The sequence below is a fragment of the Colobus angolensis genome, unplaced genomic scaffold (assembly GCF_000951035.1).
Source record: "Colobus angolensis palliatus isolate OR3802 unplaced genomic scaffold, Cang.pa_1.0 Scaffold220, whole genome shotgun sequence".
NCBI lineage: Eukaryota > Metazoa > Chordata > Mammalia > Primates > Cercopithecidae > Colobus > Colobus angolensis.
The window spans coordinates 4,631,877-4,647,147 of record NW_012115378.1 but is presented as its reverse complement, the minus strand read 5'-3'; the positions used below and the strand labels follow the sequence as shown (position 1 = coordinate 4,647,147).

At 33.0% G+C, this 15,271-nt stretch overlaps 1 protein-coding gene across 1 annotated transcript in view; it reads right to left on the bottom strand.

Annotated features, from left to right (window-relative positions):
- Positions 1 to 15,271, bottom strand: part of CCDC178 (coiled-coil domain containing 178) — a 486,917-nt gene that overhangs the window by 346,569 nt on the left and 125,077 nt on the right. The window contains exon 12 of the mRNA XM_011943718.1: positions 7,402 to 7,585. Within this exon, the coding sequence (XP_011799108.1) occupies positions 7,402 to 7,585 (184 nt within the window). The remainder of the gene's footprint in view (positions 1 to 7,401; positions 7,586 to 15,271) is intronic.

The following is a 15,271-nucleotide window of genomic DNA, read 5'->3' as shown; positions in this document are numbered from 1 at the left end:
TGAAGGCAGCTGAGGAACTACATGTCCATGCTTCCAGGCAGAGTAACAGCCCTGTGGCCTCAACCCCAGTGAGCCAGACCCTAAGTTAGCTGACCCATCATGTGTACACGTGTATCCCCAATCTGAGAAACAGCCCAGTGAGTCCACTCTTAGCAAAGTCATACCACCACAAATTCTCTCAGCTTAGGCAAATGAGACACTTGCAAATGTCACTAGCATAGTAACATTACAGCTGAAGAAACTACATAGAGACTACATTACTGTGTCTACCTGGGACTAAATACAACAAACTCTAAAAAACTGATACCCCAAGACTCATCAACATGAGTAAGTTTCCCTACATATCGTATTCCATAAAATTGGAAGAGCCACTGTCCCACCAGATGCATAGATACCAACATAAGGAAACAATAAACATGAAAAAGCAAGGAAAAATGACACCTTTAAAGGAAGACAGTAATTATCCAGTAACATATCCCAATAATAAAGAAATATACAAAATGCCAGAAAAAGAATTCAAACTAATAATCATAAGGAAACTCATAGAAATACAGGACAATAAAGATAGTTCAATAAAATCAGGGAACAATTTATTATTTGAATGAGAAATCCAACAAATATACAGATATTACTGAAAAAGAACCAAACAGAAAACTAGAGCTGAATAATTTGGTAAATGAAATAAAAAAAAATAGAATCAAAAGCTTCAATAATAGCCTAGCACAAGAAGGAGGCAGAATTTATGAACCTGAAGACAAGTCTTTTGAAATAACAAGGCAGAGGAAGAAAAATAAAAAGAATGACACCATTAATGAGACAGCATAAATGAACATACATTTGTATTATGGGCATTCCAGAAGAAGAAAATAGAAATATGTAGAAAACACATTTAATGAAATAATAGGTGAAGGCTTCCAAAGTTATGAGAGAGAGATGGACATCTAGATCCAGGAAGCTCAAAGAATGCCAAATAGATTCAACATAAACAGGTCATATCTTAGGCACATTACAGTCACATTGTCCAAAGTCAAAGACAGAACAAATTTAAAAACAGCAAGAGAAAACATCATCACATATAAGAATTTGCTATAAGACTAACAGTGGATTTGCCAGCAGAAACCTTACAAATCAGGAGATAATGGGATGGTATATTCAAAGGGCTGAAAGAAAAAGCTGCTAGCCAAGAATATTCTACCCAGCAAAACTATCATTCAAAAATGAAAAAGTATTCTACAGAAAGGAAAACTTGAGGAAATTTATCACCACTAGGGAGGCCTTAAAAGAAATGCCCAATAGGTTTTTCATCTGGTGGTGAAAAAACAGTAACTATCAGGAAAACATGCAAAACTATAAAACTCACTGGCAGAGCCAATATACACAGGAGAAAGAGAAAAGAGTCAAACCTTATTACTACAGAAAATCACCCATTCACAAAAATAAACAGTAAGAGATGAAGTAAGGAACAAAGGACATATAAAACAACCAGAAAACAATCACTGACATGACAGGTTTAAGTCCTCATTTATCAATAATAACCTTGAAAATAAACAAATTAAGTTCCTCATTTAAAAGATATAGACCAATTGAATTGACTAAAAAAATCCCAACTATATGCTGCCTACAGGAAACTCACTTCATTAACCCGTAATGACACATAGACTGAAAGTGACGTGATTAAAAAAAAAAAAAAAAAAAGATTTCACACAAACAGAAACCAAAAGTGAGTAAGAACAGCTGTACTTGTATCAGACAAATCAGACTTCAAATGAAAAACTGTAAAAAGAGACAAAGGAAATTAATTCAATAAGAGAAAATTTGTAAACACATACACACACACACACATATATATATATATACACCTAATGCCAGAGCACCCAGATACATAAAGCACCTATTATTAGATCTAAAGAGAGATTGATCTAATACATTAACAGTTGTGGATGTTAACACCCCACTCTCAGCACTGGACAGACCACCTAGACAAAAACCCAACAAAGAAACATGGTGCTATCTAAATAGCACCATTGACCAAATGGACCTAACGGATATTTAGAGAATGTTTAGAGCTATTTCAGTATTTAGAGAACATTTCACTGAACAGCTGCAGAATACATTATTTTCATCAGCACATGAAGCATTCTCCAGGATTAACCATATGTTTAGACACAAAAAAATCTTAAAACATTTTCAAAATTAAAATTAAAATTATATCAAGTATCTTCTCTGACCACTTATAAGAAAACTAGAAATTGATAATAAGTAGAAGATTAAAACTATACAAATGCATGACATTTAAACAATATGCTTCTGAAAGACCAACGGTTAAAAGAAGAAGTTAAGAATAAAATTAAAAAAATCATTGAAACAAATAAAAACAGAAATATATATCAACATTTATGAGTCACAGCAAAAGCAGTTTTAACAGTCAAGTTTATAACACTAAATGCATACACTACATAGATTTGAAATAAAAACATAATGATCTCAAGAAACTAAAACAGCAAGAGCAAAACAAATCCAAAGTTAGAAGGGAATAAATAATGAAGATGAAAGCAGAAATAAATGAAATTGAGACTAAAAATACAGTACAAAAAATCAATGGAATAAAAAGTTGATGTTTTGAGAAAATAAAATTGAGAAACAGCTAGACTAAGAAAAAAAAGAGAGAAGACATAAATGAATACAATCAGAAACAAAATGGAAACATCAAAATAGATACAACAGAAATAAAAAGGATCATTACAAACGTCAATGAACAGTTATATGCTAATAAATTTGAAAACCTAGAGGAAATGGATACATACAATCTACCAATATTGAACCAAGAAGAAACAGAAAACATAAGCAGGACAATAATAAGTAACAAGATTGAATCAGTTCTAAAAAGTATTACAACAGAGCAAAGTTCAGGACTGGATGTCTTCACTGCTGAATTCCACTAACCTTTAAAGCAGAATTGATACAATTTCTTCTGAAACTATTCCACAAAATTAAGGCAGAGAAAATTCTGCCTAGGTCATTCTATGAAGCCAGCATAACCTCACTATCAAATACAGATGAGGAAAACAAAAAATTAAACCTACAGGCCAATATGTATGAAAATAGAGGCAAAAACTTAAACAGAATACTAGCAAACTGAAATCCAACAACACACCAAAAAGGTATTACACCATTATCAAGTGAAATTTATCCAGGAATGAAAGTATGGTTCAACACATGTAAATCAATAAACGTGATACATACATCAGCAGAAGAAAGGACATGGTTATCTTAACAGATGCAGAAAAAAGCATTTGATAAAATTCACCATCTCTTCATGGTAAAACCTCCTAACAAATTAGGTACAGAAGGAAAATATCTCAACACAATAAGATCCATATATGACAAACCCACAACTAACATCATACTGAGTGGGGAAAAGCTAAAAGTCTTTCCTCTAGGAACTAGAACAAGACAAGCATGCCCACTCTTACCAATCTCATTCAACATACCACTAGAAGTCCTAGTCAGAGCAATTGGGCAAGAAAAATAAACAAAGGCATCCAAATTGAAAAGAAGAAAATCAAACTGACCCTTTTTGCAGATTATATGATTGTCTGTGTGTGTGTGTAGAGAGAGAGAGACTCTATCAAAAAAATTGTAGAACTGATAAATTCGTTAAAGTTGTGAGATACAAAGTCAACATGAAAATTCAGTAGCATTTTTATATATGAACAATGAACTAGCTGAAAAAAAATGAGATGGCAATCCTAATTACCATAGCTACAAAAAAAAATAAAAATAAAATACCTAAGAATAAATTTAACTAATGAGGTGAAATACTTTTACAAGGAAATCTATGAAACATTGAGAAAAGAAATTGAAGTGGATACAAACAAAATGGAAAAACATCCAATGCTCATGGATTGGAAAAATTAATATTGTTAAAAATTGATAAACAATTAATATTGCTAAAATATTGTTAAAATAGTATGTTAACCATACTACTCAAATCAATCCACAGATTCAATGCAATTCCTATAAAACTTCTATTTCTTAATAGAAAGAGAAAAAATAATCTTAAAATGTATATGGAACCCTAAAAGACTTCAAATTACCAAAGCATTCCTAAGCAGAAAGATCAAAGCTGTAGGCATTATACTACCAGACTTCAAAATTCACTACAAAGCTGTGTTCAAAGATAGCAAAGTACTGGCAAAAAACAGTCACATAGACCAGTTAAGCAGAACAGAAAATCCAGAAATTAATTCACGTATCTACAGCCAACTGATTTTTGACAAAGGCACCAAGAACCTATACTGGGAAAGGACAGTTTCTTCAATAAATGGTGCTAGGAAAACTGGATATTCACCTGCAGAAGAATGAAACTAGACTCTCTATACAAAAATCAGTTCCAAATTGGTCGAAGATCTAACTGTAAGACCCCAAACTACAAAACTACTAAGAGAAAACATAGGCTAAATGCTTCAAAACATTCGCCCAAGAAAATATATTATTCCTAAGACCTCAAAAGCACAGGCAACAAAAACAAAAATAAACAAATTACATTATATTTAACTAAAACCTTTCTGCACAGCAAAGGGAAGAGTCAACAGAGTGAAAATACCACCTAAAGAACCAGAGAAAATATTTATAATCTATTCATTCAACAGGGGATTAATATCCAGATACACAAGGAACTCAAACATCTCAACAGCAAAAAAAAAAAAAAAAAAAAAATCTGATTTAAAATGGGCAAATGATCTGAAGAGATATTTTTCAAAAAAAAAAAAAACATACAAATTACTAACAAATGCAAGAAAAAAAGTTCAGCATTACTAATTACCAGAGAAATGCAAATCAAAACCACAATTGTATCATCAAACTCCAGCTAGGATGGGTAGTATAAAAATATGAAAAAATTACAAATGCTGGTGAGATGTGGAAAAAAGAGAATTCATATACTGTTGGTAGGAATTAAAATCAGTACAGACACTATGGACAGCAGGACAGAGTTTCCTCAAAAAACTACAAATAGGAGTACTGTATCATCCTGCAATCCCACTATTGTTTATCCAATGGAAATTCATATATTGAAGAGACATCTGTATCCTCCTGTTTTATTGTGGCACTATTCACAATAGCCAAGATATGGAATCAAATTAGGTGTTCAACAACAGATAAATGGATAACAAAAAGCGGTATATATACACAATAGAATATTATTCAGCCATAAGAAAGAATGAAATCCTGTCATTTTCAGAAACGCGGATGGAACTGGAGGACATTATGTTAAGTGAAGTAACTCAGGAATAGAAAGTTAAATACTACATAATCTCATTCATATGTGAAAACTAACCACAATTGACCTCACAAAAGTAAAAAGTAGAATGGAAAATACTGAAAAGTGGGGTGGGTTGGAAGAAGTAGGAGACAGAGATTTTTTAAAGGATACTAAATGATGGCTAGATAGAAGGAAAAAGTTCTTGTGTTTCATACCACTGTAGGATCACTATGGTTAAGAATAATACACATTTTCAAATAGCTAGAAAGATGATATTGAATATTTCCAACACAAAGAAATGGTCAATGTTTGAGATGATGGATATGTTAATTACCCTAATTTGATCACTGTATTCTACATGTATGGCAATATCACTATGTACCCAATAAATATCTACAATTATTACATGTCAATTTTAAAAATAAAATTAAAAATAACAGAAAAGGGGGCACTGTATTTTGGGTTGGCAAAGCAATTACAGTAGAGTCACATCAAACTTGCATTGAATCTATAAGTTCCATTTTATGGTATTAAAAAAATTAGAAAAATAAATAATCCAGTGCAACATCTCTTTCATAAGTGAGTGCCTCAGATAAATGAAGCAATATGTTTGAAGAATTAAATGCAGTTTGTGACAGCCATGGGGAAAATATGTGAAAGATGACAAAGATTTTGAGTCAATTAGAAAAATTAAAATAAATGGTTAAATGGCCAAGTAAGTGGATAATGGTATCTTTATTGATATCCTCAAAGAAAAAAATTAACTGACCACTATATAGAAATATATTGATATTATTTAAAAAATTATAAACATCTACAATACTATTGTATATGCTAAACCATAGAATCGTATGCCTTGCATTTTAATTTTTTCTATGCATGTTTAGTTTGCTTACTAACTTATATCATAGAAGATAAGATTAACCCATTCAACACCCATTAAGAAAGACGTAGGTCAACAGAACAGCTGGATTCAATGTGGGAAAAACACCCCAATCTTTCAGTACAGAAACATTTACACATCTTAAATTTAGATATCACAAAGGATTCATTGATCATAATGCTAGCAACAGATGTTGGAAATGGTGTACAGACTGTATATTTTCCAGGTTTTTTTGTTTGTTTGTTTGCTTTTGCTTATAAGTCTTTAATAAGAAAATGGCAAAGACAGGAGACATGTATGTGTCTGAGATGGATGAAATCAGCCTGTTGAAGTGGCCCTGCAGGTGCAGTAAAGTGGGGTGAACTTTGCAAGTCTGATATGGTTTGGCTTTGTATCCATACCCAAATCACACCTTGAATTGTAATAATCCCCACGTCAAGGGTGGGACCAGGTATAGATAATTGAATCATGGGGCAGTTCCCCCATGCTATTCTCATGATAGTGAGTAAGTTCTCACGTGATTTGATGGTTTTATAAAGGGATTTCCCATTTGCTTGGCTCTCATTCTTATTCCTGCCACCCTGTGAAGAGGTGCCTTCTGCCATAATTGTAAGTTTCCTGAGGCCTCCCCAGCCATGCAGAACTGAGTCAATTAAACCTCTTTTCCTTATAAATTACTAAGTCTCAGGTATTTCTTCACAGCAGCGTGAGAAGGGACTAATACAAAGCCTCTACCACAAATGGCAGAGAGCTGCTATCCAATACATCTCTCACTTAGGAGTGGGTTTGAAGCATGTGAGCAATTATTCCTGCAGAAATGTAGTCTACAAATTTCCAGGTACTCTAGAATTCAACAACTCATAGGCCTACTAGAAGTACTTTCTATTCTCACATTACATAAGGTAGACAAACACCTCTCAGAATCCCTTCTTCCTACTATAGGCAGACATTATTATGTGTTAGATACATACAATAAAGCTGAACTGAGCACCACACTCCTGGTGCTCCAAGTAGTTTATGGTTGATAATAGCAGAAAGTGGAAACAATTGTGGATTAACTACATTGAGCCCTCATCCTCTTCAATTCAAGCTGAGCTTTTGGAGAGAGGTGGTTTTCTTCTCATTTATAAGAAGTGAGTTTTTGAAAAGATTATTAACCCTTAAATTAAAATCTAATTATCAAGATTAAATCAATACAATTCAGGTAAATTACTCTTTTTTCATCATGAGTAAGAGGAACACAAAGATATACAACCTTGAACTTTCTTTTCACTTCTGCTATTTTATCTTCCATTTCATCTGTCTTGTGTTTGGTTAGGTGGAAAACAGTACCAATGCGATAAGCCTCCCTATAGATGCTCTTGAGATGTTTCTCATTGTTTAACTTCATCATTGTCAAAGATTTTATTTCAGATTCATACTGTGATTTTTTCCTTATACTGTAAAAGTAAAGCAAAAAGTTAATATTATTGAGTATATAGTGAGACAAACATATTTAATAATAGCAAAAAGGAATAAGATCATATTTTATGTTGTCAAAAATACAAAATTGCGGGATAATTAGCTAAAACTTGAAGATGGAACATGTGTCCTAGGACTCCATTTATTCCGCTGCTTCTGATGGTTACCCCTAATTGTCAGGCTGTTTCCAATTTCAGAAGCATAAGAGCATCAATAAGAACGGCTTGGGGAATCCAGGTGCTTGGTTTTTGAACATTCAAAATCTCTTTTATACTCCTTTCCATTTCAATTTGTGACTTCCATAAAGGTGTTTTTACTGGAGAATATGTTCAACGGAAAAGCCTAAACAAAAACCAAAGCATATAAGACAGCAAACTTTCTCAACTTCAATATTATTGACATTTGTGGTGGCACAATTCTTTTTGTAGGGGGGATGTCCTGTGCGTTGTAAGATATTTTGCAGCATCTCCTACTAGATGCCAGCAGCACTGTCTCAGTTGTAGCAGCCAAAAATGTCTCCAGTTACTGCCAAAAATCTCCTGAAGGTAAAAAATCAACCCAGTTGAGAACTACTTGAATAAAGCAATGGTTCTCAACACTAACTCCACATTATAATAACCTGCAAAGCATTTAATAAAACTTTGTGCTTCCAAAAATTCTGGATGGATTACTAGGCTTATAATAATATACAATCAATCTGGGGTAAAGCTCCAGCGTCACTATTTTTAAGCACCCCATGTGATTCTAACATGCAACCAGAAAGCAAACTACAGATATTAACTGGAGCAGTATCTAAAGCTTGTATATATATAAAAATCACAGGGAGAGCCTTGAAAGTCACAGATTCCTAGGCTTCACTCTCAGAATGTGGTTCAGTAGATGTTGGATGGGTCTGAGAATAGCTCTCAGGTTGATGACACTTGGTTGCAGACCACACTTCATTCAAGTAGCACTATTCAAGAGGTTGGGGTGAATACACATGATTAGCTTTCACTTCACAGAACACAGAGAAGATTGACTTAGTGTGGCCAAATCAGCTGATGATGAGCTGCACTGATCCTTCATTTTCACCTATTCCACAATAGGATGAAAGAATGATGTAGAAATAAGAATAAACATACATTCAGGGAAGCAGGAGACATAGCTAGGCTCACAACAAAGGTAACCATCTCTGTAGAATAGAAATGGGGTCGACAATCAAAGCATGAATAGAGAAGCAGCATAAAACAAGCTGAAGGTGTTGCACCAGATGAGTGACAAGTGCGAGGTTCACTGACTCATGGTAGGGCTTTGCACGAGCTGTGCTTGATGTGGAAGGATCATTCACTGACTGGGGCTAAAGATACATAGACAGCAAGGAGCAAAGGCATTGAGGAGAACAGATCCTGAGACCAGTAACTCAACCAAGTTGCCTATTGAATCAGTAACTGCAATAATGTTATCCCCAATATCATCTTTGTATCATCACTGGGAATCAGAAAAGATGATCATAAACGAAGAATTTAAAGATTAGTGAATTGGGACCAAGTAGGGTGAGGTAGAAGCAATGACATAATTTCAATTGGAAAGAGATAAACAAGAAGATGTGTGTGTATGACAGAAAGAGAGGGGTGTATGTGTATGTATGTGAGTGTGTTACGTGTGTGTGTTGTGAGAGAGAGAGAGAGACAAAGATAGAGAAAAGAGACCTGCCTATTTAGAATGGGAGGCCTCAAAAAAGACACCAAAACATATTAAGAAATATCTTGTTTCCAAAGACCTAGCGATCAGAGTGTGAACCCAACCCACTTTAGGTGATACTGATTTTATGAAACATTCTGACAAAGAACTTAAAATAAGTATATTTAAAATGCTCAAATATCTAAGTAAAGGAATCACTAATTTTGTAAAAGGAAAAGAAATTTTGACACACAGCAGAAATTAGACAAAAATAGGTAGATGGGGAAGACAATAAATTATAAGGAATAATGAAAAGAAATATGGACAGAAATAATTAAAATAGTTTTGAAATAGAACCAAAAAACTCCAAACTCAGAAGAGTCAAACAGAGTTTTGGATTAATAGGTAGGAATGAAGTACTAAGGTATTCACTCAAAAGGCAGCACAAAAAATGTGGAGGGGGTGTGTATGTCTGCTTGCAACCAACACAATATATAGGTGTGGCATGTTTGTGTCTATATATAGTATGTGTATACTTTTGAGTCTATGAGTACTTAACGTTTGTGTACACATGCATATTTGTGTTTGTGTATATATACTTTTTGTGTTTACTTGTACATACGTGTATATGTGTGTTAATCTTTGTGTATGTATGTGTATTTATGTGTGCATGTTTATACATGTATTTGTTTTCTGGAAAAAACAGTCCATGCATTAAGTGGAGTGGGATGAATGTGTGGTGTGTTTGAGTATGTGTTAAGCGACATTCCCCCTGATTTACAAAGGGAACAATAATAAGATATGTTGTGTAAAGACTACAGAAATTTTCTATACTCCCTATGAAGATTAGTTTAAAAATGAGAGAAATTTCTAGACTTGAGAAAAAAATAGGACCACAGACCAGATGACAAAATTAGTTGTGACTACCAAACATTATAAAAATAAAAAATCTATAGCTAAAGATATTGTGATAAAACAGTAGAATATTCAAGATACTTATTAAGGACATACAAAGTGATGTAATAAATGCCAAAAGAAAATTATTATCTTCAAATATAAGCAAAATTAAATTGAAGCTATAGTTCCATACATTGCCAAATTATTATTCAAGATTGATGAGCTAAATTGGTGTAGCTTAAGAAAATTTACCAGAAAGCCTTTATTAAAATAACTATTAAAGAATCATTTTAGCCACTGGAAACTGAATGAAAAGGATAAACAAGAAGACATAAAGACAAAAATGAATGAGAAATGTCAGTAAATATATGTATTGATTGTGAAAAATTATTATTTAAAAGTGAAACAAAGGCACCAGATAATGATTTTAAAAATAGGACAAGTGTAAAGATGTTCAATAGTAATTTATTTTTTGCAAAAATATGTGTAATGCTCAGGAGGATAATAGGAAAACTAAATAATTCCAGATTTATTTAAAATGTCTATAATTAGCTAAACATGTTTTAAAACTAGCATCACTAATTAGGCTTATCATAATACACATGTCTAAAGTACACCTACTAATATCATCAGATTATGTCTAAAAAATAAGATTCACTGCTGCCTAAAAAATAAAGACTGGGGACTAAACCACTCAAAAATCTGAAAATAAACATTAGTGCAGCAACAGTAATATCACAAAATGTAATTTAATAAGAAAATCATGAATAAGAAACAAGGTAAAAGTAGATAATAAAACAATTCAACAAGAAATGAAATATTTATTTACTTCAATGCCTCTGACTATATATTCTCAAAATATGTAAAAAAAAATGCAGAATTGTAAGAAGCAATTCACAAATCAACTATCAGACTCCTATCAGTACATCACAGGACAGGAAATAGGATAGATAGGTAGCAGGTGTATATAGCAAAACTATACCCAAAAAATTTCAGTACCAAAACCCAACAAGGATCATCAAATTGAAAAGTCTTACTTAGTGCTAAGCTGAAAAAATTACACACACACATAGCTACAAACAAAACTGTGAAATTTCAGAACTCTTAAATAAGAAAATTCTGAAGTTCCCAGAGAGAAAAGACAAATTATTTACAAAGAAATTATATTCAAAATGTCATCAGATGTCCTACCAAGCAAAACCAAATAAGAAAACAATAAAAAAGAAAACCTTCAAATTAAGGAGAAAAATTGACATTGGATTCAGAATATGACCCTGAGAAAAGCCTGGTGGAGTGCATTCAATAGAGAATTAACTGTGAGTTCATAGAAATAGATGTGTTTATTTTTTAAAGTATTGCTACAAAAAATATAGAAAGACAGAGATGAGTTACAGGACTAAGGTTTATTTTGTGTTTTCATACTTTATATAACGAACAATATTATGCAAAGCTCATGTGCTGCTAACGATGAATAATGATTCATGGGAAAAAGGAGATACTCGTATTGTGCACCAGTAAGCTGGTAAGAGATTGAGATAACTCTCATTCTTTGTATCTACACTCCCTATGAAGAGGATGATTCGTTTAAAATGAGGGTAATATGGGTATTAGAATTGAAGAGAGGGAGAAGATATAAAATGGTCATGAGAAAAGTGGAATTGTCTAGAAATTTCTTGGTCATGCTGAACATCACTTAAGATTTATAGTCACAGAATTTAAGTTCTATTCAGAAGTAAATTTATTCTGCTGCTAATGAAGCTTAAACATGAGGGCCTCTAATTGGCCCCAGCCCCTTACAAAGTTCTTTGAGTGTCTCCCTAGCAGTGTTTTCACATGGTGATATGGTTTTATAAAGTTTGTAGAAACAAGGTATTTTAATCAAAGTTGACGAATATCATTCTCTCTTTCTAATATAAGGTCTCCTCTGTCAAGTGGTATTCAAGTGACTGGGCATTTTGTATTCATAACACTGTTTTCTTTTATCTACTGCCCCCATATACTGTAACTTCTAGGGCCCACCAAACCAGGATCCACCCTGTGAGGCTATTTAGCAAACTTGTGCTTTATTTTAGCCACATTCAGCTGCTAGGAAAAGTTCAATGAAGAAAACTGCCGGTTTAGTTAGGAATAGGGCTTTTCAAGTCATAAAACAGTCTTGAATGTTATTTAAATATGTGCTTATTTTGATCCAAAGTAACTAGGTTTGGAAAGAAGGACAATAAGGTGGGATATATAAATGTAGTAAGGATGACAGATTGGTCATCACAGGGTCAAATATTTGTTGGAATGGGGGTGCTAGTAGAGTAAGCTAGAAAAAGAGGTGTTGGTTATCTGCGAGTGGATACTTAAAATTGAGACCATGAAGTAACTCAATTTTTGGAAATGACAAAAACTGAGTAAAACTATAAGAGAAGGTAGTTGGTGTAGGATGGGAGAAAAGACTGTTGAAAATGAGAAAGCGAATGGATTGAAAGTCTAGGTTCTTTCATGGACTGTATCACCCAAATTCATATTTCAATGCCTCTGCAGAGGGAGAAAGTAGGAATACAAAGTATAATTTATTTTTAGTATTTAACTCTTGGAAAAAAACTTTTAAATGGGCTAACGTGGGTAAGTAGTTGATTTTAGATGATATATATATGTATCATTTTAATGCATGATTTGTATACTTTTCTCTTTTAATGTCTAAAAAAATAAAAAACAAAAACAAAAGTAAAATCATTTAAAACATTGATTCAAAAGTTTGTTGTGCAATGCTGGAAAAAGAAGTATTTGACAATTCTGTGAAGCAACTCAAATTAATAGGCTGGTAAGACATAGCTAAATGGGTATGAAAAACACAGTACTCTGTGGATTCATTCTACGTATTCCAGGCTATTTAACAACTTCAGTAATATTCAAATTGCTATCCCTACAAATAAATCACCACACTGTTACTTCTTAAAAAACAAACTTCATAAAATATGCCAATATATCTCTACATTGTTCAATAGCTTTTTTGCTCATTTCCTTCAATTACCAACCCCATCTTTGGCTCACTGCAATTACAATGGTATTGTCTTGCTTGAGATACAGTTGAACACTACAAATAGATATTTAGAATATTTTACAGAGCTTGAATGTAAGAAAATGACTATATAGAAATTCATACCACACAGTTAATTTCAAGCAAACTAAATCTAAGTTAATCAATTTCAAATCATTTTTAACAAGCTCATTTTCCTTGACTTAGGTTTTTGAAGCCTGCCTATCATGTGAATAAGTAATCAAGTAAAATTGTTTGCTCAAGTCAAATGTCCCAAATGTAAAGGGTCTATTTCTAATGGATGCTCATTTGTTTGAAAGACAAAATTATCAAATTATAAACTGCTTCTGCAAGGTAAACAATCATATCATCATCGTTGTTACAGAAAGGTCTAGCAAATATTTGTATGTATAGGATAACTGAACAAAATCTCTTAACAAATATGGCATCTGTGTTTTAATGTTGGCATTCTGAAGGTAAACTATATATGAATAGTATATCATATATTGCAGTAATTATGTAATTTATTTAAATAGTGTAACAGTCTTGGATAGTTTTATGTTGAGATAGTTTTCTAGTGGAATTTTAGTGTATATAACAGTTCCAATTTGAGGATGTTTCATGGGGATATTCACTAGACTTATGAAATCAGTGATTTGCTTTTTAACCATTAAATTATGTTTGGACTTATGGAAAAAGAGAAACTGGCACTAAGGGGAAGGTGATTCAGATAAATGGTAGAGTTAAAAAAGATAATAAATCAAGGAGAGAGTAAGACTAACAGAGCTTTCTGAGATAAACAATGGATATAGTCAAATGTAGAGATGGAGAATTAAGTTAAACCATAAGCTTTTGTTGTTTTTGAAGTAGGTTTTGTGTCCAAAATCTTCTGTAACATGTCAGAAATAGGAATCAAGACTTAACTAACAGAAGAGAAGAGGCTGTGTTGCTAAGTGGAAAGAACATAAATTTTGGAGTTAAGTAGACCTGTATTCAAATCCTGATTGTTTCTTATGTAATCGGGGAGGAAGGTTTCATACTCAATTTCCTTATCATCTTTAAGATTAATTTAATAATACCTATCATCAAAGTTGTAATCTAGATTAAATAAATTGAGGGTAATATATACATACTGCTAACCTGCACTGAATAACACAAATGATTCAATAAACAGTTTTTTGTTAATTAAAATAGTATATAAAGACTGCATGATTCTTTATAGTGTTCTCTGCTTTAGTGAGATGACACACAAGGAGAGGGAAAAAACATAAGAAAAATAATCATTAGTCTTGCTTTGGAACGGAAAGAGACACAAGTGGATCTGACATCAGAATATATAGCACAGAGAATAGGAGGACAGAGATACTGAAGCAAAGGAAGAACTAAGAATAAACTTTTATATTTAGCTATCATTCATTCATTATGTCATTTGTTCAACACCTATTGAGAAACACACACACACACACACAGATACATACAATGAACGCAAGTAAGCAGCTCAGGCCAGACAGGAAGCAACAAATATGCAAACCGGCAGTAACTGTACATAGTGTGAAAAGTGCTAAAAGGGAAGTATGGAACCAAGGAAAGTTAGTTAAGTGGATACTTATTGAGCATTGATTATATGGCAACAGCTGTGCTAGGTGACTGATACATGAAGATAAATGGAAACAAGTTTATACTCTCATGAAGGAAAAAGGAGACAAAAAACAGATTCCAGTGCAATAATAAGTACAGTAATGGAAGAGGCACTTAACACTGTTTTGGTTTGTAGACAGGGGAAGATGAGTTACCAAGAGGACGAGCTTCTGGGAATAGTTAATGTCTGAGCTATTGTATGAAGGGTCAATTAATCAGATTTAAAAACATGCTGAAGAAGAAGAGGAAGAGAAGGAAGAGGAGGAGCAAGTGAAATGAGGAGGAAGAAAAAGTAAATACCTATCAGAAGAATATTGGAGGCCAAACTGAAGCTTAAACAATATGAGTTCAGATGCTTGAGCATTTTAATAGGCTAGAACATAAGGATGGTTAGGGTTTAGAAATAGTTTGTTTGTCAGTGTTAAAACCCATGTTGATATTTGAT